This window comes from Poecilia latipinna, unplaced genomic scaffold (assembly GCF_001443285.1).
Source record: "Poecilia latipinna isolate Pla-1442-1.1 unplaced genomic scaffold, P_latipinna-1.0 Scaffold942, whole genome shotgun sequence".
In the NCBI taxonomy this organism is placed as follows: Eukaryota; Metazoa; Chordata; class Actinopteri; order Cyprinodontiformes; family Poeciliidae; genus Poecilia; species Poecilia latipinna.
The window spans coordinates 24,542-51,253 of record NW_015113558.1 but is presented as its reverse complement, the minus strand read 5'-3'; the positions used below and the strand labels follow the sequence as shown (position 1 = coordinate 51,253).

The window sequence follows — 26,712 nt, the reverse complement described above, 5'->3', positions numbered from 1 at the left end:
AGAGTAAATATCAGCGTCTGAGAAAAGAAAAGCAAGAGAGAAGGAAGAAGAAGAAGTGAAGCTCAACACATACAATTCTCCTTTTATATCTTATCATTCACATACACGGTGCCTTCCGCCCATCTCTCTCCTGTTTGGAGTTTCTCTAAATTTCTCCCACCTCTGGTTAATTGGTACCTCTGTCTCTAAATCAAACCTGGTTCAAAGGAGTTTCGGTTGGAAAGAGAAGAAAAAAACATCTTCACTGAAACCTCCGTTATCAGTTCCATAAGTATAACACTTGCTCAGAAACATTCATTATCAGTTCATTCTTCCCAGTAAATAAGCAAAAGTTTTATTTTCCAAGGCACACATCAGATTATTAATTAATGTTTCATGATTAGGTTTCAAAAGCANAATTGACTTATAATTTCTTCTAGGGTTTTATAATGAAGTAGTTGAAATTGGGTCATTTTTCCTGCGTTTGTTTTATTTGAGCACAGCATTGGTACTTGCTTTGGAGTGAATGTGCAGATTAATCCTCTGATCTTTTGAATTTTCTCTGAAAAGAAACTGGAAAACTTGTTGCAGGCGGCATTAGATTGAAGTTCAGGTGGCAGCATCACAGGAGGATTTGTTAGCCTGTAGCAAATGGAGCTCGAGCATTGTTAAGGTTTTTGCTTATGACGTCTGCAAAGAAAGCCTCCCTTGCATGTTTTAGTGTTGTGTGATAGTTACGTAGTCTTTCCTTGTAGATGTCATAATAAACGTGTAGTTGAGTTTTACGCCATTTCCGTTCGGCTCTACGGCAGAGTTGTCTTGCAGACAGAACTGTTTGTGCATTTCTCCATGGAGATTTCTTCCTACCAGACACAACCTTCGCTTTAATGGGGGCAATGTAATCAAAGATATCTGAAAGTTTGCACTGAAAATCATCTACCAACTCATCTATGTCATTATAGCTTAAGGGTGAGGAAGAAGAGTAGATTTGATTAAATGTTTCTGCTGTGTTTTCTGTGAAAGTACGTTTTGTGATAGTAGCTGTTTGTCCAAGTGGGTTAACGGATAAAGAACATTCAAAGATGACAGCAAAGTGATCCGACAGGGCGACATCAGTTACAGAGACGTTGGAAATATTCTTACTGATAACCAGGTCCAGTGTGTGTCCATGAGTGTGTGTTGCTTGTTTGACATGTTGTGTTAAACCAAAACTCTCTAATATATCAAACAGCTTTTTTGGCCCTCGGTCTTCAGGTTGTCAACATGAATGTTGAAACCACCAATAATTATTAAACAATCATAATCAATGCATATGAGAGATAGAAGTTAATTCAAGTCCATAAAGAAATTTTCCACATATGTTGGAGTTTTGTATAAAGTTAGTGTCAAAGTTCGTTTGTGGCCTTTTACCTCAATTCCAAGATACTCAAAAGACGTAAAATGACCCAAAGAGATTTTACTACAGTTCATGGTATTCTTAAATATTGAAGCCACGCCTCCTCCTTTTTTGTGTTTCCTATTCTCACTTAAAAAATTGTACGTAGGAGGCGCTGATTCAATAAGTACGATTGCTTCATTATTGTCATTCAGCCATGTTTCTGTCAGAAATAAAACATCAATATTACGCTCGGTGATGAAATCATTAATTAATAGAGCTTTAGCATAGAGAGATCTGGTAACAGTCGCTGATGTTTTACCAGTTTGTTTTGGGACACTTTGCTTCTGATAGTCAGATATCCTTGAGCCTGTTCTTCTGAAGTGATGGCCACATTGCTGCTGCTGTTGATAAAAGAACAACAATTCTTGTTGTTGGAGGAAAGATGCGGCAGCGACGGATAGCAGCCGTCAATCCTAATGACTGGCATACCTCAGTGTGACCGCGGATTTGCAGCGAACACTTTTCACAAGGCAAGAAGATTAACGTTCATATACTTAAGTATTATTAGAAACGTATCAAATATCGCAATATGGCGGTACGCGCATAACTGTCAGTTACCATGGAAACGGTGCCCCACCGTCATGTAGCATAAGAACGGAAAAAACTGCTTAGCATCTCGTCTTCTGTACGTTTTTAAAGCTGCTCCGGTTTAAGGGGAAACGCTGTTTGTGACTTAATGATATAAATCATGTTGTGTGAATTCAGGCAAAGTCAGTAATTTGATCAACACGTAGGGAGGAGGCGATATGGGTCGGTTTCCAAGCTAGCCGTTTCAAGCTTGTAAACACCGCCGTCTTTGACCCCCAACCAGGTGTTGCTTTCAGACAAATTAGTTCGTCTCGAACAGTCGCTCTGTTCAAAACTCTCGTCCATCACTTCCGACGTCCATCATGGCGCCTAGAATGATTTGGTGATGTAGCTGCAAAGGGTCAATAGATTTTTGAATGTGATTCTCTTCTAAAGGAGCTTTTCAAAGGGGAAAACGTCTGTTGTGTAACATATAGCAGACATGTTTCCCTTAACTGTATGTTTTCTGTATCCCCTTATGTAACCGTAACATGCCCTTCATCCCTGATTTCCCGCATGTTCACACCAAAACTCTGCTGTTGATCTTGACCCTTGGTCTCTGGCTGCTAATCCAGGGTCAGGTGACTCGAGCACAGGAAGCAGAGGAGAACTATGTCATCAAACGGGAGCTGGCGGTGGTGAGACAGCAGTGCAACACGGCCAGCGAGAGCCTGGAGAAAGCCCAGGAAACAATCAGGGAGCTGCAGCAGCAGACGGTAAATCACCTGTTTCAAGCTTCACAGCCACTTTAAAAAGAAAGATAACCTGGTTTTTATTGTTCTCAAATCTTTTGAATTGCTCTTTTGAGCAGAAATCAAACATCATTCTTCTCTGCGGTGTACCTGTTATATAAGCACATTCTTATATTTGCAAAACTCAGGACTGTAGAACATTTCTGCAGTGTTGCAGAGACGATAAAACCAAGACAGCAGTGAGTTTATCGGGTTCGGTGCTGATTGTTTGGAACTTCATGTTTTAATCCAACCCACACTGAAAAAAGAAAACAGGTGATCCAACTTAAATATATTGCGTTATCTAGCCACAAATGGTCAAATTAAGTCCATTCAAGTAAATCCATTAAACAAACAGTAACTGTGACAAACCTAATTCAGTTACATGTGACAAATTAACGCAGTTCTTTTTATATTGGACCTCCATTCTCTTTTTTTCAGTGTAGATCTGCATTATCCATCATTTCATTTTGCTCATATTTAATCAATATTTGTAACTCCGATATAAAACTTGTGTCAAACAGCTGACATTAGATTGTCACAAAGCCACAAACACCCTCTTTCTTTCATTATGACCACCAGCAGCTAAAACCTGATAAGTTCATCATTGTTTCTGACTCCTACCAAATATACAACACCTTTTTATAGTGTTGGAAACCGCCAAAATTCAGTTAAACATCTCACAGCGACTGCAACTCACTGCAACACGTCAGTCTAGAGAGGGTTCAGAGTCTATGCCTGTTTGGTTGTTTATTAAAATTGCCAGCCTGCATAATTATTTGAGAAAAATCTAAATGAATACAGTGATTTCACTCTAAATGACGTCATTGCGAGTGGAGAATCTTATTCCAACTCAGATTGCTGGCACCCTCCGCCCCCCAGGGTTCACACACCTCCTCACACTCTTAGACAGCTTTGATAACCACGACTGAAAATCCCAGAATGACAAATCGAGAATTCTCTACTCACGCTATGTACTTGCCTGATTTAATGCTTTTGTATTTTACCTTGTAGGTATTTTTCCGCTGCATTTGCCGTTTTTCTGCTGCTCTCATACCCTCCACTTTGTAGTTCGACCTTGATGTGGTGGCTTAAAAATCTGCAGTGGCTTTCAATTCGCTGACGTCAGGGGTAGTCAGTGGGCAAAAGTGCAAGTTTATATTTTTGTGTGTGTGTTTATCGGCTGAATTTTGTCCAAGAAGAGTTTTGTTTCGTTGTCGCGCTCAGCAGATTTCCACGGATGCTCTCACTTAAAAACGCTCCTCTCAGTTTTGAATTGTCTGATTTATAATTATCTTCCTCAAATGCATCTTGACAATTTTCAGTATTCTGAGAAAAATGGTTGCAGATGTGTAATAGTAGTAATGCTTCTTCTTTTCTCCGGAGAAAGAAGCAAAAAGAGATGTGGCAGAGTTCACACCCAGGTTTACCACCCTTGTGGTAAACTTGCAGAAGAGAACTGCTCACCCTAAAATGAGCAGCACAATGCATCTGCTTTGCACTCTGAAATAAGACGCACAAAAAAGTTTTCAGTAAACAGAAAAGTCCTACAGCGCAAATTAACCCATTTAATCCCACCGGCAACAATTGTTGCCAGACATTTTTTCTAACTTGTGGAAGCTCTGGAAGAATTGTTTTGACTTTTGGCAGCTAATTGAAGTTTTTAAATCAAATGATAGAACGTCTATTCTAAGCAATATCAATTCCATGTGTCTAGTGTGAAAGGTCACATGACCAGACCTCTTTACTTCCTGCTTGTGACGCTGGAGGTAAATATCTGTCACAAACCTGAACCAGAGAAGTCAGTAAAATATTTAAATAAACAAATATAAATAAAATATTTTGAACATATGTTCTTTCAAGTGTCTTCTACTGATATGTAAAGAAAATTGTGATATGTAAAGAAAATTGTATCCCTTCATTCATCTTTTGATCATAAGAATACTTGGCAACAATTGTTGCCAAGTATTCTTTGCAGGAAAGAATTTTTGGGATTAAACGGGTTAAAGCCGATCAACAAACTGAAACTGATATCAGTTGCTGCTGTATGATGTGTGTGTGTGTGTGTGTAACATGACAGTTTGTGTTTCCAGTACACAGAGCAGTTTGTGAACAACCTGCAGACGCAGCTGGAGCAATCCCGGCTGCACGAGGCCGAACTGCTCGGCGCGCTGAAGGAAATGCAAGACAAGGTGCTCGATCTGGAGAAGGTAAAGCAACGATCAAGCAACAGTTTTTACATTTTGAAGTGAATCTGACAGCGTGCTACAAAATGTCATGGAGTCAACAAAAGTGTTTGAGACGAAAACTCAATTCTAAGTCTTTGGATTTTAGATTTCATGTTTACAGAATATCAAATCTCCTTGTGGTGTTAATCATTTAGCTGTAACATAAGCTTAAATGGACTGAAGTAATCGGCACCATTGGCTGATAAAAATGCATCACATAAACGCCCCAAATGGAACATTATGATAGGTTTCAGCGAGCGGTGCACCGATTTATCGGTGCTGATTTCCTTAATTTTGGGATATCAGTGATGGGACAGTTTTTACATGTCTACCGATATCATCTACTTTGGCAAAGATCTTTAAATCGACCATTTCCCTCTTCTTCTCTCCCATGAGAAAGATTTGACAGATGGACCGGCCTACCAGGTCATGCCTGCATGTTTTTAGTTAACAATAGTCACCAACTCTGTTGCCAACCCAGCAACTTTATTGTTGTATTTAGTGACATTTCAGACAAAAAAAGTTGGTGATGGCCAAAATCGGAATGGGCAGGTCAGGCTTTTTGGTAGATCAGTAATTGCGATTGGTCAGAAAACTACAGTCGGTGCACCCAGAGTTTCAGCTTGATTGGAATGAAATTGTAAACTGAATGAGAGAGGTGATTTATTCAGATCGATAATCTGAACAGTGTGCATGTAAACACCTTTTCTGATCTGAGTTTTGCAAACTGACCTGACTGTGCATGTGTGCACGATGTCAACGTGACGTTTGTCCACAGTCGGTGGCTAAACGCTACTGTGTGTGGAAGGAGCAAATCTGTTCTGTTGGTTTTTTCATCCTGTAACCAATATAACACGTTCCTTAACCTGCAGCTTAATTAGGAGGTTCAATAACGTCTCAGCAGTTAGTAGAACCTGATGTGGATCCATTCCAGGAGATTAAAAGGAACAGAACAGACACACTTCTATGTTTGTTTTTATATTCAGCTCAGACTGAAGTACAACTTTTTTTGTTTGTTTGTTTTTTTTAGGGAAATTTTTGCAATGCTGCTTCTATTCTAAACATGGCTATAAACTATGATGATTTATGATGTTTCCCTCCAACACATTAAACCAGACTCAACTTGATTGACTAGACTGAGATCCTTCATTTTTTTTTTTTAATTGTTATTATTATTAAGATATTCTTGCCAAAAAATATTATTTTTTAGAGGAGCAGCTGCCTACCTGATGAAAACAACATGGCCGCCCTGCAGGAAGAAGTGAAGCAGATGAAGCTGCGGGAACTGGAGACGCTGCGGTCGTTCAGAGAGATGCAGGACACCGTCACTGACCTCAACCAGCGCTGGCAGGTAAAAGACGCAGACAGCCAATGCGTCTCTGCGTGACTCTCTTGTCCAGGCGTGTTTAAGCAGCCGAGTTAGAAACATTTACTCTGTGTTCCTGCAGCATCACATGTCGCGCAGCACCGGCGGCGGCGGAGGCCACTGGAAGGAATCCCCGAAGAAGAACGCGATGAACGAGTTGCAGGACAAACTGATGACCGTCAGATTGAGGGAGGCCCAGGCCCAGGCTGAACTCCGGGAGGTCAAACTCAAAGCCCTGCAGCTGGACAGCCAGGTCAGATATCAACACTGTAGATCAACCTGTGATTGTGTTAAACTTATTAGAATCCAGAGTTTCTGTAATACTTTTAAGTCTTCTGGAACCATAGTTTTCCAAGATCTCTAAAGCTCTTCTTGCGCACAAAGGAGGCAGATCTAAAGTTGACCTGTTGTGCTTCCTTGAACTGGTCAGGATAGGTCCTATACAGAACATGTTTAATACATTTTTTTGCATAAAATCATTCATAAATAATGAGATTTTAGTTTGGTCAGTTCTGCCTATGTTGAGCTCCTTTCACAATGAGCTGCTTTAGAGCCTCTTGTCACTTTAAATCCACATAAGCTGCTGCTGGCTCCGCCCCCCAACTCGCACTTGAAAATGGCTGCAAACAGATGCACAATTATACAAACCTACATCCTCAAAAAGCAGAAGTAGAGCCTCCTGCACAACCAACAAAACTACCAAGCAAGGGGTAGATCAACAACCAAACACTCGTCTTTTCCAGCAGCCATTGTACTGGGCAGATCAAACGTGCTGGAGTTCAGCTTGGGTTGCTAGGTAACAGGCAGAGCTGTGCAGTGGTTGCTAGGTGATGAGTAGTGCCTGCTGATTTGTGATGTTACATTTGGCAGGTTTTTGAAATGGCTAATTTTCCAGACACCAAAAACCTTTACTTATTGCCAAAAAGCACCTATGTGCTTAGAAGCAGTAGAGACCAGAAAGGAAGTACAAAAATGTGCAAAATGTGAATTTTGCATAATATATCCCCTTTAAGAAACTCTTTACAGAAGAGAAACACCTCAACAAAACGAACAAAATAAAAAAGAAATGGTAAACAATTCGAGAAATGTGACTTGATAATGACGGACGATGTTATACGTCATGTTTTGTTCTGCTTTTTGTTACAGCGTCTTATTTCCGTGTCTTCCTCTTTTAACTTTCCTCTAACTTAGAACCAGATCCACAGCAAACTGATTGGCCGTCATGAGCAGGAACGCTCCGCCCTGCAAGATCGGCTCCAGATGCTGGCCAATCAGAACAAAGCTCTGCAGGCCCAGCTCAACGAGATGAAGAGGAAGCAGGCGGAGTCGGACTGCAAGGTGTGGATTCAGAGATCAGTACAACTATGAAGACCCAAACACAGATTTATAAAAATGTAACAGAGGCTGTTTGTGCACTTGAGAGAGAGCAAAGCTTTGGATGACTGAGCTGTAATAATTTTGCTTATTTCTTTCACAGTTAATTCTGTCTCTGATATATGTTGATTTAATCAGCCAATTTATTGTATTTTATCTGTTTTAATAGGATTGAGACACGGAAAAGACCAACTTCAATTCAGAATCACTTAGTTTCCTTTTTAAGATGAAGCGACTTTTATTTCCAAATCAGTCTGTGGCATACGGGTCGAACTGGATTTGACCAGTTCGGAGATGAAATGGGTTGAGAAAAAGATGGAGCAATTATTATAGTTTATAGTTCCATTTTTAGTTTAAGTATATTAACAAATTTGCCAGACTTAAAGGTTTTCTTTGAGAAGAAACAAAAAAAGCTATCAAAACATAAGCTTTGGATCCCTCTTTTAAAAATGAACAAGCAGCTGCTCCACTCACTCAGATGCTGATTTTACATTTTAACTAAAAGAAAATGTTTTTTTTTTCTGTTTTTCTTGGCAGAGTAAAGAAGAAGTGATGGCAGTGAGGCTAAGGGAGGCCGACAGCATGGCTGTCATGGCTGAACTCAGACAGAAGATTGCTGAACTTGAGATACAGGTGTTCATATAAAAGTCTCACAAAATTGCCAGCAGTGTTGTTGTTTTTTTAATCTGTGCTGATTTGCAGATTATTTCGCCACAGAGAGAGATTATCATGCTAAACTCAAGTATGTAACTGTTGTTGTAGAAGGAAGAAGGGCTGATCAAGGGGCAGCTGAACCACTCAGACTCCAGGCAGTACATCAGCCAGCTCCGGGACCAGATTGCTGAGCTAAAGAATGAGGTCAGAGTTTATTTATGCATGACCAGGAACCTGCCAACAACATTAAGATGTTTTTTTTTTTTTTACCTTTGATTCTGGTGTTATTTTGTTCTTCTTTCAGAGCATTTAAATATGCTTTAACAATGCAAAGACCCAGGGTTACTTCAAACTATTTCAGGGGATTTTTACGCAAAACTTTGGTACTGAAGCCTAATATTCAGTTTTGGACTTAAGTCCAGCTCACAGGTTCACAAAATACTGCAACTTGAAACATCTTGGCTGAACAAAATCTCTTTGAAGGTCTCTGTGATTCACTTTTGTTGTTATTTACTTCAAAAGGGACAAATCATATCACATAATATTCCAGAGTTTAGTTGTCATTTGTAGTCCCTTGAGGTACAATCAGTATAAATATAATATATTTCAGTGCAATACAGTTGACTTAACAAGCTTCTGCCACAAAAAGAATATAATAATGATGAGTAAAAAGCATTTTCTTCCTAAAAAGAACAAATCAAGTTGCAGGTTTAAACGTAATAAAAACAAAAGTTCACCACAGTGCATAAAAAGAAACTGAAGAAAAATAAGAATCGCATGATCAGTGCCTGCATATTTGATTACATAGGAGCCATGCTTTTTTTTTTTTTTTGCGGTAGAAAATTATTAGACGTTTTTTCTCATGAGTCTGAACGTATGAGTTTGATTTAATCTGTGCCCGATTATTCAAAAAGAAAGTAAGTAAAATGTTTTCAGAAGTTTTTTTTTTTTTGGTTGATCATTCCAATATCTAGAACATGTGACGCATCATTTAATTTTATTGAATTTCATTAAAACCACATCAATACAAAACTACTTGATCAAGCAAATATTCTCTTTAGACCGAATAAACTCGCACTAAAAATAAAGTGCACCCCGTTAAATTCTTGAGTTCTGTGCGTTTTGTACAAATCGAGTGTTTTGAGGTGCCTGGTTTTGTCACACTTCTATGTTGGCTCTATGTTTGCTTATTAATTAAGAGCATGATCTGTGGTGTGTGGTTTTTTTTTTTTTGAATATGCTTCAGATTAGAACAAAGTTAAAACCCAGCAAAGACAAGATCATTGCCACTTTGAAACTCTACATCTGATAGTCTTTCTTTTTCCCATGACTTGAAGTCATTCTGAAAGCGATTTCAGTATTCATTTTGAAAGCTTTATTGTGAAAATAAATTGACCAATAATTTAAAATGTAATCTAATCGGTAGGGCTGCTAAATGTGAAAATAGATTGATTTTTGGTTGCATTTTTATGTGCAGAATGAAAAGAAACATGCAGTTTATTAGAAGTAAGAGAAAAAGATTGAGCAATATTCACAAGTTGGCTTGACCCAAAAGATAAATCTGATTAAGCTCATGTCTGCCACCGTTTCCCCTAAATTCATACACAGTATTCACAATATTTTTATGATGAAGTAAAGAGCAACGCCAAGGAAAACCCTTCAAATATATTTTTTTTCATGCACTGTTTCTTTACAGCTACTTTTAAGTTCCTGCTCTTTTGTTAGATATGTCTGATCAAACTAAATGTTATGACAGCATTACAGGAACTTCTTTTCACTTGCACTGTAAAATAAATCTCCATCCTGGATAAGACTGAATTAAATCCAACCAGTCATTTTAAATGTTTCCTATCTAGGTTGTATTGCTAAGTGTTGAAAAGTAAGTAAAAACATAAACAAACCAGGTGATTTATAATGACACTAATTGGACTAATCTCTTCCAAAACCTCACAGATTTCAGTTCAATCTGCTTCATTCACAGATGATGCTGTGATGTGATTTAGAAAAAGTTTAAGATTTGAGTGAATAAAATGGTTTTCAAGTATTTGGTGGAGAACATTTCATCCATCCACACTGCGTAATTGCATGCAAATAGCCTGCAGCTTTGCTAACCCCTCTGAACAATCTCGTCATCTGCACGCAGCTTCATATCAAGACACCACTTCCACCTCGACACACGCAAACTCTTTTGAGCTTTTCTTGTAACAGCAGACCACTGATCCTCCCCAGCACCGGGGTTCTCATCACTCACTCCAGCAAGCTTTAATGTTTAATGCTGGCTGAGGTTTTCTTAAAAAAAACATTTCAGTAATCCCACAGATGTACAGCTCACTCAGTCAGATGTTGTCAAAATTCATGTGTTTGAAAACTCTGTGACGTGTTGCAGAGATAATTTCCAGCTCTGATTTGAGACTCAAACCTCCCACTCGGCATGAGTCTGGGTTTGTTCATTCAGAGAGTGGCTGTGCGTGACTACAACAGAGTTTGGTTGAACTTTGTAGTGAGCTGGTTGCGTTGAGAGTGCCCTGCTCTTTACCGCTCCACTCCACGCTACGCTTTTCTTCTCCTCCCACAACTTTTTTTTTTTCATCAAAGTGTTGGTTTTTTTTATAAGAGAGACTGAAACTTGCGTGAGTACAGATGAGGAAGCAATGAAGCATTTAGAGAAATCTCAGTGTAGTGACAAAGAAATCATCTTGGCATTTACTCATTCTGGTACCGCTGATGCATAATGCCATCGTCTTTGCACTCCAGGTGATCAACTTGGCATTAATATCTCTAAAAAAACAAAAAAATTAGCCTAAAACTTTAAACTAGTTCATTTTGTTTTTAGTTTTGCTGTCTGTCAAAGAGCAGTCAGGCAAAACATTTCCATTGGTTAACCACTGATTTACCCTCCCCCCCTACCATGCAGCTTCTTTTAGTGTTTGATAGGGGGAAAACTAAAACCTCTGAGATTTGTCATGAGTCACTGTGGTACATGCAAGGTTAACATGCAGAAAGCATTCATGTAAAGTCAGTTTGTCTCTTTTTTTTCAGACTAGAACAAACTATTTTCCTTCGTACGGGAAATGTTTTCAAAGCTCTGTGAGATTTGTCGAGTGTTTTTAATTATTTATAGAGATATCCACAAAACGGATGTTTCTTGTGGTTTTGTTTCAAATCATCAAACAAATCTTGATGTCAAAGATAATCTAAGTAAATACAGAAATATGTTTTCAAATGAAGACTTTTTTTCATCACAGAAACGCAATCAGACCTGAGTGAAAAGGTGATTCCCCTCTAAAGCCTTATAGCCGATTGTGACACCGTTGCTAACATCAGTGTTTGTGATGGCGACAAGTCTGGGTCGACCCTGTAGAGCAGGGCGCTCAGACTCATTTTCATCTGGGGTCCAGAATGTATTGATAAAACAAACTGATAAAATATTAATAAGTCTGCATTTGGCAAGTTCTTTTTAAAATGAAATGGTTTTGAACTGATCAGTCCCTCCAGGATTTCATGATTTTCGGGATTTTATTGCAATCAAAATCACTGATTTTGTGGCGCTGACTTAGAAATATTTACAATTCTGAGATATTTATGCTTACATATAACTGGAAATGTGACTTTTTGATATTTGCAACATCAATCGCAGATTGTAAGACATACTGCCACCTGCAGGTGGGAGTTGGCGTCACTTAAACCCAATGTTTTTGACCAATTCAGAATTTATTCGTAATAAACTTGTGGAAAAAATATTGAAGTTTGTTGATTTTGAGTGAAGTTCCGATCGATGTAATTTAGGTCTTCTGGCTCTGGTTCTGCTCTGCATCCCCAGAACTGGAACTAGAACCGAACATGGAGAAGCAGCATTCAGCTTCTATGCACCACAAATCTGGAACAAACTTCCAGAAAACTGCGAAACAGTTGAAACACTGAGTGCCTTTAATTAAAACTGTTCAGAGCTGCTTAATCAATAATAACTGGAAAACTGATCAATATATTTTGTGTGTATAGATGATGGCATTGGACAAAATATGAAATATACCGTAAATTACGCTCTCTGCAGCTGTGAAGTTGCCGTATTAACCCGATACTTGCTGGAAAGTGCAACGTCTCCCCTTTCAGAAACCGTTGGGATTTTTCAGATAGCGCTACGTGTGGCGGAATTACGGTACTGCAAATTTAGATGTGTCGCCGCCGACACGTTCCGGTCTAGAAGGGTTAAGGATTGGAAAGATTTAAATGTGACAAAAGAGCAAAACAGAAGAAATCTGGGGGCCAATACTTTCTGACGTCAGACAGACGTGAGCGCTCTGATTTAGTCATACAGACCCTTTTAGCGTTATCTGGACAAAGTGAAGAAGTTTTCTTCCTTCACACGCAGTAACCCATTTTAAAAATTCCCAGCACCTGGCAAGTAATTTTATGACTGACAAACACAAGAAAACCTTTAAATGTCTGTTTTAACCAAACTTTTTTTTTGTCCCAGCTGAGCTTTTCATCCTCATTTCAATTCAAGTATTTTCTGATTTAAAGTCTTTTTTACGCCATAGATTAGCACACCAGATACCAAATGTAGTGTAGAGCTAATATATCCTCTGCTATGTGAGTCTCATTTATTCTTTCTTTTGCTGATTTCACAGAATGTTTCTGTCATTAAGTGATGTAAGGTGTTGCATAAAAACTGTTGGAGACAAACACAGTGGTGCCATTTGAGGTTTGTTCTGGTTTTAAGCAGTTCCCCTAATAAAATATCCCACCTTTACTAAACTCTAGACAGATATTCTCTCTGGACTCTCCTCACCTCAACTCATCAAATGTGTTTTAATGGCATAAAAATAGATTTAGATGCATAACACTAGTGTGTTTTCACCCGGTCACACATACTATTGAGAAAGCAAACTTGGCTAACTGAGTGGCTAGCTCAAAGTAGTACGTTAAAGAGGCGCATTGTTTACAGAAGTTAAAATGGATGGAGCTGTTTATGGATGGATTTTAAAGTTTATTCAGCAGTGAGAGCCAACAGTATTGTCACAAGATCATGACAACATGAAGAAAGTTAATAGCACTGACATCTGACCTTCTGTGGAGCGTCGACTGCCATTTTCTTAGGATTAGTCAGAGCCATGAGTGGTGGGACTGTGATGTGATGCGCTTCAGTGACAAACTTTTTTTCATAAATTCATAATTTTCAACCATTTTTTTATGTCCAGATTTGCAGCGGCTAGGTTTTTCCGGTGCAAAATTATGCCAAGAGTCAGATAAGATGCGGCATGACGGTTCAGACTGCAGACACTTTGAAAGCAATCAGATACGCATCCGAATTGGTACCACGTATGTATGTATAGGCACAATCGGATTTTTTTTTTTTGGTGTGAAAAGTTCAGAATTGGGCTGTTCAGACTGCCGTAGAAAAGTTGGATATTAGTTGCATTTCCCTCACATCAATAACGTAAAAGCCAGACAAAAAGGGACATGATCGTTCAGACTGCAGACACTTTTTGGAAAGAGTCGGAAACGTATCCAAATTAGTACCTCATATGGAAGCGACACCGATCAGATTTTTTTGGGCGAAAAGATTGGAATTGGGACGTTCAGACCGTCATGAAACAGTCAGATATTAGCCTTAGAGACTTATGTCCTAATTCCATCTTCAGAAGAAACTTCAAAGTATGTTGCGTTCAGAGTTGGCTTGGTGAACTTGGTGTATTTGACCATTCATTATTGTCACAGGCAATCCTGATGTCCGAATGCTAAGATAACTGGGATCAGATTGGGACCTTTTTGGTTTTTGAGAGATGTCACAGATATCTGAATGCCAGTGATTTGTAGAAAAGGAAGCCATCCGGGTCTGTCGAAGTAAAACCTGTCTCCTCTGCCTTCAGGTCAGGCAGCTGCGAGGGCAGAAGGCGGCTCCGAGCTCCCGGATCGGCTGCGGAGGAGGAAGCACCAACTACCAGGACCTGCGCTTGGCCAGCCCCACCTCCGCCGAGGGAGACTACCTTAGCTCAGACGACGACCTCCTCAACAGCCCACTGCCCGCCACCGCCCTTTACTCCACGCTGTCCGACCCGTGTCACCAGTCGACCCGGCTCGACAGCGAAGGCAGCACGGACAGCGAGGCGGAGGAGCGGGTACAGACGCATCCAGACCCGCAGCAGCTTTATGGCAACATGGTGTGCGCTGACGTGCTGGACAACTGAGACCTGGAAAGGCTTCGGTCGCTCCTTTGCATTTTTTCCCCCCCAAGGAGAATCCAGGGGCAACTCTTACTGTTGATTTTCTTAATCAGTCTGATCCTCTTTGGCTTCCCCAGTGTTTACCGTTTGTGTGACGCAGACGTGGTGGTACCGAATGACCGTCTTCTGCCCATCTCCTCCTGTCGTCTCTGTTCCTGAACGTCTCGACGTCACCAGAAAGTCTTATCCGGTGTTCCTTCAAGAAGCGGCGATGTAAGGCCGGCCGCTCTCCATATCCGTGTGCCAGAAACTGCATATCCTTCGAAACATAATCACCCAACATGCATACAGAGAGGACTGACTGTATCACAACTGCTGCTGCTCGCTGCTCAAGATGTGTGGCCACAAGGAGGGGAAAGATGGGAAGCCACATTTCCTGAGTCTCTACGACTGAAGATTTACTCCCATAATGCACTGCGTTCCCCAACTCCTCCTTCCTGGTTGGCTCAGAGTTAAAACAGCTTCATAATCACTTTTCTCCCTCAGAAGATCCATCCATTATTTCCGATTTCTGTGGAAACGTTCACCCCACCCCCAACAATATGAAGGTTGCTGCAGAGGAACATACACACGCCGTTCGGTTACATAACAAGATGGTTTTCTCAAATAATTCATATTGAATACTCGTCTTGTCTGTGTGTAGCTTGCAGTTGCCAGGAAGCGAGCATGTCAGTGCAGCAGTTCATCTTCAAACCGTTTCAAAACAGCCCGCAGAAAAGCTAGAAAGTCAAAGTTGCCAAATCGTTTTTGTTTTTTTTATTATTTATATGTTTTAACTTATTTTGGTATGTTTTTTTTCTTATTTTTTTATATATCTGTATAAACTCTTAGTCATTATAGGGATACCAATAGAGGCCAAACTTTACACCGTCCTTTGTGCCAACCTGTCATTTCTTGTGGGTTTACTGTGACACTGTTTCAGAGACAGAAAGATGTGCTGCTATGATTTTGGATTTATCCTCTTTAGGTGTTTTTTTTTGTTTGTTTTTAGTTGTTCTAGATCACTGCTTTACTGAAAACATGTCACTTTTTCTTATGTGCCACAGTTTAAAGTTGGGAGTTGCTTTGCAAAAGCAGAAAAAAAACAATTAACTTTTTTTTTTTTTACATTAAGCACTCAGTTTCTCTGTGAGAAAGAGAAACAGGTTTGGTCTTTATTTCACTGTCTTTTGACATTTGGCTGAGCATGGAGAGTTGATGTTTGCTTTCTCTGAAACAAAGGGCATATCATGTTTAACAGGAAACACTGAAACACTGTGTAACATTGAGTACAAAGAATTAATGAGGAAAATGTCAACTTGGCTGCATTATTTGACAATTTCTAACAGATCTTTTAGAATTAGCAATCACAATAGACCCAATTAAAGTTTTTGAGTTTAACATCTGACTTATTAGAGGAAGAATTTTTAACTTTTGTCTAACGGTGGTACCTTGTTTTAGTTCATCCTAACCACTTCAGTTTCCCTGGTGATCAGATTTGATTACTTTTTGAAAGAGAAGAGCTCGTTTTTTTCATTCGGGGTCGCCAAACGTCATTTAAAATATGAATTTCAATCCTAAAAGAAGCGTTCTGCACAAATTGGATAACATAATTAGTTTGATATTTTTAAAGTTTGTGCAAATCTGTTTACTGGTCATAATCGTATCAGTAAACCACTGATACTTCCTGTTTAGATCAGTTTCTTTTTATTTATGTTTCTCAGTGATCCAAACGACAAAACCATCAGTCACTGGTCGTAAGTCTCTCGTCATCTACGACTGATCAGATTTGCAGAATATTGTCTCAAATAATTTTTTATTTCAATTGTATGCCTTGGTTATTTTTTTTATTTTTTCAGTAGAGAATAACTCTTTAATAGTTTATCCCTTTAACACAAGTGAAAGCCTTTTCTATATGCTTTTCTATATAAAGCATATAAAATATAATGGCAGACGGCATTTGATTTGGTCGAACATCAAGCCCTACAACATGTCTGAAGTTTGTCGGTTTAGATGCATTCTTGTTGTGAATAGTGCATGTATACAAGGACCAAAGGTGTGAAACTCACAGTATTCGGTTTCATCAAGATGGTGCACATTACACAGTCCTTTTTTTTTTTTTTTTTTTTTTTTTTTTTTTTCTGTCATATTTGAAAATTTACCAACCATCTGGGAATTAGATTTTAATGCGCTATAAGATGTCCGATAATAATTAACCAAATTATGTTTGGTACGCAAGAGAAACGACTGAAAAATATTTTTCATATCAAACGTAGTGTTGTTTTGTTTAAACGCAAAGTATTACCTACAGCATAATTCAGATATTTAAAGCTATATCATGTTCGGTCAGGTCTTGAGTAGTTTGAAAAACGAATACGTTATCAAACAGGGTGTTTTCATATAAAGCAGCCATCTTTGCTTTTTTGCACTACAAAGAAAGATTTTAAAAAAAAGGTAGAAGATGAGTAATTTTTGGAAATGCATATAAATTATTTCTCATTATTTTCATCTACAGAAACAGATTTAATAGGTGAATGGCTTATGTCCAACACTTCTTCAGGTGCTTTACTCTTCAGTTCAAATTTAAAATTAAGTTAATATCAGGAAATCGATCCTAATCCTTGTAGTTTATTCTGTCTCTTTAAGGGCATCCGATTCAAAAGCTTGTTTTCCTCTGAACAATTTTGTTGTTGAAGCACTGAAACTATTTTAAAATAAGCATCACAGCCACACTTTTGATCAACTTAAGTTGCTCCGTTACTTCTGTTTCTTCGTTTTCCAGCGCGTTTGCAACACTTGGGTACAGAATTCGTCCCCCGTAACGTTTTTTTACGTTGCATTGTCCAAGTGAAACCGTGACGACATGCAGCCCCGATGCCATCTCCTGCGAAATAAGGAAACTGGATCTTCCAGCGATGGCCATCAGAGCTGCAAAGAGGATGTTGGCTTCCCCACCACACTGTTGCAAATAACAGCCTTTTGGTGTCAACAGCTGGATGTAGCAACTGAAATCTCGACACTGGAATCGGCATCGAGATTTTGGATACCGTCAGGCAAAAAAGAAATGAATAAATGAAACGTATTAGCCTCTATATGGGGTCAGTCATGTTAACACAATTGGTGATGAGTGGAGAATACAACAGCTGGCTACAAATGCTAAAGGGCAATTTCACTCTTTTTGTTTTGGACTGCGTTGGTTCAAAACCTGAATGCTCAAACCTGAACTGTATTTTATGGTCTCATAATTAATCTTTAAAGTTGATTTCAAAAGGAGCCAAAAGGGTAAGAATAAATAAATTAATCAAATGTTGAACTTGCAGGGAAATTACTGAGGAAACGTCCAACATCGGTGATGGTGCTCCGTTCTCACCACTGTCTCTCAACCCAACTAGATCCAACTGTGATTACTTTTTTTATTATTTGTAAATTAGTTTTAATATGGTAGCATTAACCTTCAGTGTCATAACTTTGACTTGTTAGCAGTACTACAGTATGTGAGAAAATGATCAAACGTGCCATAAAGGTTGGGAGATTATCTCATTATGTCGCCATTTTGACTGGAATTCAAAGCTGTTTTACATGGGACTCACTGTGTTACTCCAGGTTTACCATCTTGGATTAAAAAGAAAAGTTTTTGTTTCGGATCGCCTGATCTGGGATTCCTCTCATCTCTGTACTGTATGTGACTGCTGTTTCATACCCACAGCATTCAGCCGCTCATGCAGTTCAACTCATGTTGTCAGACACATTATTATTATACGACAGTAAAAATGGTATGGATTTCAGTATGATGGGGATAAATACATTTCAGTGTCCTGTATCCTATGAATGATGCAAAATAAACTTTGACATTGCACCTTTGCACAGGTCTGACTTTATTGTTGTCTGACATTCGGTAAATAATCTCTACGTTACATCAGCGTATAAACGTTCAAATGTAACTTTGGTCTTTCACAAGGAAGAGATGTGTGCAGCAAATGATGCCTTCAAAACTTGCAGCTGTTGTAAAGATGAATAATGTATTATATTTACTTTCTGAACAGTAAATCTTACAGAACAAGACAAATATACTGCCACGTTTAAAGATATTTATATAAAACATCGTGTTATCTGTACTAAGGTTTTTAGTATAAATAGTGTGTTGCAAAATGATCCAAGCATCATTTTAATAATTTTTGTCACATTGAAACCACAAACTTCAGAGTTGTTTATTTTATTTGGATTTTATGCAACAAACCAGCACAAAACATCTCAATCTCAGTCCGACTGAATTGAGGGCATCCATTTCCAACCATCGCCACAAGAACTCAAGTGGATTTAGGTGTGGACTTTGACTGGACCATTTTAACAGATGGATATGAACCACTGTGTGTTTAGATTAATTTACGTCCCAATCTCAAGTCTTTTGAAGCTTTTTCTTCCAACCAAAAATCCTCAGTTTTGGTCTCCTGCAGCTTCTTCGTCATCTCCTTTGTCCTGTCATCAATTTCTCCCACCTGAGCTGTTGATTTCTGCAGCCCCTCCAGAGTCACCCTCAGCCTGTCCTGGTCGGCTCATCTTTTCATTTTCCATGGATTGAACATTCCTCTGTGGGATGTTAAAATCTTTCTATAATCTTCTTCCTCCCTGCTGTGTTCTTTGGTCTTCAATGCGATGTTCCCAAACGTCAAGGAGCATTTCTGTTAACACTGAGAGTAAATTACGCACAGACAGACGATGTGGACTATTTTATTTAGTTGTCTTAGAGTAAGGATGGCATTAAAAGCTAATCCAAACCATGATTTCAGAGTTTTAGTCATTCTTTTTTCTAAACAATGTATCATTTCTACACATTTTTATTAATCTATATCATAAATTGCCATTAAAATACATAATCTGTGGTTGTTACATGAGAAGAGTGGAAAAGTTTGATTTTTATGTCAACTTTATAACTAGATGCTCAAATCAAGTTTGTATCATATATCGTGATACATTTCTTTTTGATTAAATCCAAATAATGATGTTTTGAGGAAAAAAACAATATTGTTGGTTTTGTCAAGATTATTGTTTTTTTACTATTATGTTGACTATTTGTTCAATAAGCATCAATAAAGATTAATACATTTGTAAAATGTGATAAGGTGTAGCTTGTGTGTGCAGTTTAGTGATAAAAATCACAATTTTTTGTGACTTGAATTACAGATAGTATTTGTGTTTGTGCACTGTAAAACATTTGAAGTTGGTTTAACTTGAAAATGAAAGTCCACCTGCTGCCTGGAAAATGCAGTTTAGACAAAGTCATTTTGGTTTTAACTCAGAAATTAAAGTTTATGAAGTTGATTTAACAACAAGAGACAAGTTGTTTAAACTTTGTTTTTTAAGTTCTTTGATCTTGAATTGTGAGTTTTAACTTAATGCTGCAATTTAAACAAAATAATTATTTCACAATATCAAAAAAAACTAAAGATCCACATTTCTCTATTATTTAACTCACAATATAAAGTAAAATAAATGCTTATTTTACTTTAGAATAATTTTTGTTTCAAATTGCATGAACAAAATTTCTGATCTGATAATGAATTTTATTAAACTTCACAATGAATTCAGCTCAGAAACATTTAGTGTGAACAGGACTTTATCCTCAAGCTTTAAAATAAACATTTTCCTTAATAAAACACCAGAGTCGGATCAATGTGACGCACTTCCATCTCGGGATACAGAAACATGCCGCTAAGCATTCTGGGAAATAGTTCCCATTACTGTCTTTTTCGTCTTTCAGTTTTTTAAGTGCTAACCTAAAAACTCTAGTTTATTCAACTCTTGGAGGTTTGACAAAATTTATAAAAAGTTAACAACTTACTGCTGTAAGTTTATCTTTCACAAACTCACATTTAGGTTCAAAAACTAAAACCGGATAAATTTATTTGACGAATAAATTTGACTCTTTAATAAATTTCACTCTTCAAGCTTGGATGTTTTTCAGTGTAGTTCTATAATTGTTGTCTCATGCAGTCACAGTTATTCAGTTACATAAAAAGAAGTTCATTTTTCTGCCATGAACTTTAACATTGTCACAATGGTACCAACATACATCCTGGTTTTAACGTCTCATGTTTGTTCTGTGGAAAATGACAAATCAAGTTTTTAATCAGGTAATGTTTAATTCTCTGCTTTCGATTTGGAGTGATACATATGTAGAAAATGTGTTTTTTATTTACTCATACGATGACTGTGAATATATTTGCTAAATGGTCGAACCAAAGTTTTCCAATGACTTGCGAGCCAAGAATGAATCACTGTTCATCAGAGACGTTTGCATTTCACTCGCAAATCTGGTAATAAATTTAGAAATTCTCGCCACAGTTTGCTTCAGGTTAGTTTCACCAGAAACCAAAAGCACGATGATGATGATGATTATTATTGAATTAGAAAAAAAAAATGGAATAAACATGAACTGAACTGACTTTGTGGCCTTCCTGTTCCCCTAGTTTTCATTCAATACACCAGAAGCAAATTGTTGTTGCATTAACCTCCTTCTTCTAAACCCGACCTCGATGGTCTCTGTTGAAACACGACCGTGTCGACACAACGTGTCGACACTTTCTGCAGAATTTCCAGCGCAGTCTCCTTCCTCTTAATCAGATTTATTTAATTCCTCCCTAGTCGGGCCTTCTGTCGTGGGTGGCTTTGCGCCCCACTGCAACCTTCCTGTGATTCCTGCACACTTGGGGTTTATTTTTAAACCGAGCCGGGTCGTTTTTGGTGCTGCTGCTTCCTTGAGTGTGCAGCGCTTCAGTTTGTGTGTGAGGAAGCTTTGTGGTGTGGGTTCAAAGGCTTCAGCGCCGAAGCACTTCCTCGTCCTCGGTTGCTCTCATCACTTCGACCCAGAGCGATCAGCCTGTGAGCGCGCTGACCATGTGTCCTCTCTCTGGCTTCATGTGAGCCTCCGGTCCGTCAGACGGCGACAGCAGGAAGTCTCTGGGATGCTGGGGAGCTTCGGTGGGATGTAAAAAAAATCTGGTGAGTGTTTGCACTTTTTATTTTAGTTTCATTCTAACCACTTGTACACATCTGCTCATACATACACTTTCCTAAATGTGTAATCTGAAAAACTCCTCGTTTGGTTTCATGTTGAACACTGGAGACTCAGTCCTACAGTCAGAGCTTTTAGGATTCCCAGGAACGTTTCTCCACCTTCAACATCACGTTTTTACATTCCTCTAATAATAAACTGATTAACAATGATCGAGGATGACTCCTTGTTCATCTTTGGTCATTTCTGAGACAAAATCTTGATCGCAGCGAACCGGGTTGTGTTAGAGAGCTTCCGGCCCAAAGAGCCATCACCAGCGGCAGGAGCAGCAGCAGCAGCAGCATAAATCACAGCCTTCAAGCGTAAACGTCTCCTGCAACTCCTTTGTGTCTTGATGAAGAGAAAACCTGATCAGAAATTAAGTTCGGTGATCTTCAGAAACGAGTTTTTACTTCTTTTGTTTGCACAAGAAACCCCTTTAAGATGTAACACGCGCACACACAGGTCAAAGGTTAAACTTCTGCTCCTTTTGATGTACTTTATGCTAAGTAAAAGCAGGCTTTCTGTCTTTTCTAGGCTTTTAACACCTAACTGATGTGATTCTAAAGTCAGGCAAGCTAAATTCAAGCGTAAAAATGCTCTTCCACTTCATTCATTTTACGCAGAGACGAAACCAAAATAGAAACGTTTCAGAAAAATGAATTACATCCCAAAACGGGCAGATAAGCACAAAATACACAAGTCAGGAACTGAAAGGGCGGATTGTCTGGCTAAGATTTTCAGACACTCTGGAGTAAAAATATCCCAGTTTTCATTATGAAACACAGAATAATGTTTTCTGTAACATTTGTAGTTGTTTTACACCAGCTGAGCAGCAGTGTGCAGCAGAAGGTGGTGGAGGTTTAGCAGGGTGTTACTTTGTTCTCCATGGAGTCGAAGAAAACTCAAATTGTTCCAGCAGCTTTTTCAACTAATGTCCTGACTCATATCTACAACCTCTTTCTTTCTTACCATGAGTGATGTGTAATACATGAGCACGACGTCATTTCAAATAAAAAAAAATTAAACATCTATTGTTTGTTAAATTAACTTTTTGAATTAGGTTTAAGACACACAAAGCAGATGGTTTTCATGATTTCCGATATTTTTTGCTGTAATCCCAACAAGTCTCTCGTTGTAAACGATGTCATTCTTCACAAAAAAAAAAATGCATTAACTACTGAGCATTTATTTTAAAAAATGACATGTTTGTTCCAGATTATTTTTTAAAAAAATTGTTTCTAATCTCGTAGTTGTTGTTGAACCCAGTCTGTAGAAAACCCGTGTTCATGGTTGGAAACCATATCTGTTCATCTAAAACAAAAAATCTACGTTTTAAGATTCAAAGTTATTATTCAGTAAACTGTCACAAACACTCACTTTGGAAATGTACAAAAACTAAGCTATTTACGCTACGATTTACGACACTAGCAGCTTTTATTTTAGCGCTATTGAACAGGAAAGAGGACAGAGAGAGGAAGAGGAGGAAGACATGAAGGCCGAGGACAAGACTGACAGCCTCAGTGAGTGACGTCCTGCCCCACTTTGGATATATTAATTACATTTTTTGCAGTCAGTACATCTCATTTCACCACACAGAATGAAAGACTTTCACAAAATACTTCAATTAGTTCATTAAACCTCCTAAATTCAACTTAGATTTGCTGCTTTAAAACATGGCGATGATGGTCCAACCCCGCTGGTTTCTATCAGCAGCACCATGAACTGGCGTCTCTCCTTTAAATGTGTCAAGTGCAGACACTGAGTCATGAGACGTGTTGCTTTTAAGTGATAATGGTCCGCTTCTCATAGCTGTTGGGTGCAAATTTAAACCTCAGTGTTAGATTCAGTTCCAGTCATTAAACAGTTTTGCTTTGTTTCATCGTTTTTCAAGTCTGAGAAAGTAGCGAACTGTTATTTATTAATCCTTTGTTGGGAACCCTTGTAGAAAAGAAAGCGGTGGCGGCACCAAGCAGGGCAGTGCCCGGCCCGGCCTCACCGGCCCTGTGATGGAGGGAGATGTTTTTAATGAGTTGTAGTATTTACTTACTTTATTATGTAGTTAGTTATGCCTAAGTCCATTTTTTATCTTCCATCGTATGCTGCTTTGACTCATCATATTCTCCTCTTATAAATGACACTGCATTAAAGGCCTGCTGAAAACTATGACTTTCGATTTTGGTTTCTCATCCCAAGATTATCACCGGCTCACATCTGGCCCGCCCTTTTGAAAACTTTCTGCATAAACTCCTGCACAAAACTGCATTTTTAAAGCTTAGCAACAAGTACAGATAGGAAAGAGACCACGGTTAAATATACAGAGTTTCCAGGTGTATTTTAAAGTAAAACTAGTAGATTTCTTTCTTTCTTTTTTTCTTTTATTTCTTTTTTTTTTTTTTTTTTTTTTTGTTATTTTTTTGTTTTATGGAGTATTGGGAACAAAGCACCTAATTATCATCCAAAATATCAAAATTAAATTCACAGGATATGGTTCATTTATTGGGAACCGGAAACTGAAAACTGCCTTGTCATTGTCTCGTTTAATCCTGTAATTCCGTGGCTGTTTTTCCGTAAATACGAGGTTCAGATTTAAACCAGAGAAAGAATGTAGTTCTGCTGCCCCCTTCTGCACAGTAAGAGTATTTCTGGTTCCACTGTTTAAGAGGTTCTCACTAACACGGCAAAAAAAAAAAAAAAAACTAATCTGAACCATTTCTAGTAATAATTTTTGACATACTTTGTCAAATTTTCTGAAGCTAAATTTAACTGTGTGATCTCTTTCTCTCTTTTTTTTCTTGCTGTAGTTTACTTTGAATCAGCTGAGTGATGCCTCGATCTTTTCTGGTGAAGCGCGGAGGGCTGCACCACCTTCGGGCCGCAGTGAGATGCCCCAGTCCTGGTTCCACCCCGGTGGTGTTCGGCAAGCTAGAGAAAAACGTGGAGTCCTGGGACGCGTCCCTGGGGTACTCCGCAGCCAAAGAGCCAGATGAAAAGCAAGCGTCTATTCTAACCTCACAGGCCAACATTTATGTTTCCAGTTGCACCGATGCAAACATGCACCTTCTTCAGCAATTCAGTCCCAAATCCAACGGTAGGAGACATATTCCTTCATGAGTCAAGTTCTTTTAAATTTCCAAATCTTCTTCATGCATCTCTACTTTGCATGTGTTTTGGGATGAAAGGTGCAAAATGCATGTTACTGTAGCATCTTTTCTTGATGAATCAAGTTTGAGATTCAGACTCAAGTTGCATTTAAGTTTCAAAATAAAAGACTTGAAACTTTAATTGTACTGAAGATATTTGACTATACTGCAAAAACATAATATTTTTACCAAGTATTTTGGTCTAGTTTCTAGTTTCGAGATCAAAAATACATGTTTGAATATCTTAGTACACTTGAAATAAGACAAACTAACTTACTCGTAACTTTTCTTAAAGATGTATGAGCTTATTTTAAGCAATTTATTCTTTAATATTGATGAAAAAGTACGTTACAGTGACAGATTATTTCACGCCACACATGCAGTATTACAAATGTTGGAAAAGTTGTCAAATTTGATCGTCTGAGGTTTCATGTTTATAGGTTTATGACCATGTGATTTTTTTTTAATACCCTGCATTTCTTTTCTGTAGGGTGTACCTTTATCAAACAGGAGAAAGGGGGCGCTATCCCTCCCGTAACAGGAGCATGGCTGAGTTCTGCCGTGAGCTCAGATTATCCGGACAAACTGTCAGAGGACCTGGGACATCTGACTCCACCACAGCACATCGAGAGGGAGACGAGGAACAGCAGCTGCTCCAGGATCAGTGCACTGAGGCAAGAGTGTCTGCTCTGTGGCAAAGTATGTCAACATTTCAACTATTCACAATTGAATGTTTTTGTACTTTCATTTGAGTCTCTACTGCTACTAAACAAACCCCCCCTCCCCCCCAAAAAAAACTCCGTATAGCTGATTAATGGGATTAAGTTCATGTTTTTTTGGGATCTGGAAAGTGAGCTAGCAGCCCAGGCAAAGCTCAGCCCATTACCTAGCAACCTCAGAGAAGCCCAGCCTGTTACCTAGCAACCCCAGAGAAGCCCACCCTGTCACTTAGCAACCCCAGAGAAGCCCAGCCCGTTACCTAGCAACCCAAGCAGAGCTCCTGCACAGTTATTCAGCTGTTTTTTTCTTGTATAACTGTGCATCTGTTTGCAGCCATTTTTATGTGAGTATAAACACTGACTTCGGTGACCATTTTGAATTTTAAAATGACAACAGATCCTAAAACAGTTCTCTCTGAAAGGAGATCGAATTAGGCACAACTGAGCCGACTAAAATGCCCTTATCTAAGAATGATTTTGTTTAAAACAAATGTAGTGAACGTGTTTTGTATGCTCTAACCTGTTCTAGGAAGCATAATAGGTCACCTTTAAGAGCTAAAAAAAAACAAAAAAACCTTTGCACCAAGAACTCTCAATATTTTTAGATCATTTTTTATATTTTCAAACACTTTCTAATGATTCACTAGTCTAGCTAAACACCATTCATCTCTTTTCTGCAGATATTTTCATCTCTGTCAAGCCTGAAGACACATATATGCAAAAGTCATGGAAACAAAGCTGCCCACTTCAAGGCCAGCAGGGCTGATAATAAGAAGTCTTCACACAGGGGCAAGGTCAGAACCGCAGATGCTTTACAGACGATTTATATTCAGAAAGCAGCACTGAATGTTGTATTTTAACGACTCTCACTTCCACGTTTCAGGAGAAGACCTTCGGCTGTGAGGTGTGTGGGAAAGTGTTCAAGCGTTCCTCCACTCTCTCCACCCACCTGCTCATACATTCGGACACACGGCCGTATCCCTGTCAGTACTGCGGCAAGAGATTCCACCAGAAGTCGGACATGAAGAAACACACATTCATTCACACAGGTAGGTTTATGCTAGCTGCTAGCATCGGTGACACGAATGTGCCGAGTTGAGCTTCTGATTGTTACTGAAACTTAATGTTGTACACTGCAGCTTTGACAAACCAACACTGTAATAAGATGCAAACTGGTGTAAACTCTGTAAGCTGCTGCGCTTTTTATATATTTCTATATACAGCTCTGGAAAAAATTAAGAGACCACTTATAATGATCG

At 38.7% G+C, this 26,712-nt stretch overlaps 2 protein-coding genes across 3 annotated transcripts in view; both read left to right on the top strand.

The window, feature by feature from the left end:
* Positions 1-18,401, top strand: part of evi5l (ecotropic viral integration site 5 like) — a 60,173-nt gene extending 41,772 nt beyond the window's left edge. For both annotated transcript variants that reach the window (XM_015049359.1, XM_015049358.1), the window contains 8 exons: positions 2,560-2,700; positions 4,809-4,925; positions 6,154-6,294; positions 6,392-6,562; positions 7,501-7,647; positions 8,221-8,316; positions 8,446-8,541; positions 14,208-18,401. In XM_015049359.1, the coding sequence (XP_014904845.1) occupies positions 2,560-2,700; positions 4,809-4,925; positions 6,154-6,294; positions 6,392-6,562; positions 7,501-7,647; positions 8,221-8,316; positions 8,446-8,541; positions 14,208-14,525 (1,227 nt within the window). In that variant the 3' untranslated portion in view covers positions 14,526-18,401. The remainder of the gene's footprint in view (positions 1-2,559; positions 2,701-4,808; positions 4,926-6,153; positions 6,295-6,391; positions 6,563-7,500; positions 7,648-8,220; positions 8,317-8,445; positions 8,542-14,207) is intronic.
* A 2,759-nt stretch (positions 18,402-21,160) lies between these two features.
* LOC106957842 (zinc finger protein 98-like) overlaps positions 21,161-26,712 on the top strand; it is an 11,004-nt gene continuing 5,452 nt past the window's right edge. The window contains exons 1-5 of the mRNA XM_015049362.1: positions 21,161-21,539; positions 24,396-24,682; positions 25,225-25,433; positions 26,134-26,247; positions 26,337-26,502. Of these exons, the coding sequence (XP_014904848.1) occupies positions 24,418-24,682; positions 25,225-25,433; positions 26,134-26,247; positions 26,337-26,502 (754 nt within the window). The 5' untranslated portion in view covers positions 21,161-21,539; positions 24,396-24,417. The remainder of the gene's footprint in view (positions 21,540-24,395; positions 24,683-25,224; positions 25,434-26,133; positions 26,248-26,336; positions 26,503-26,712) is intronic.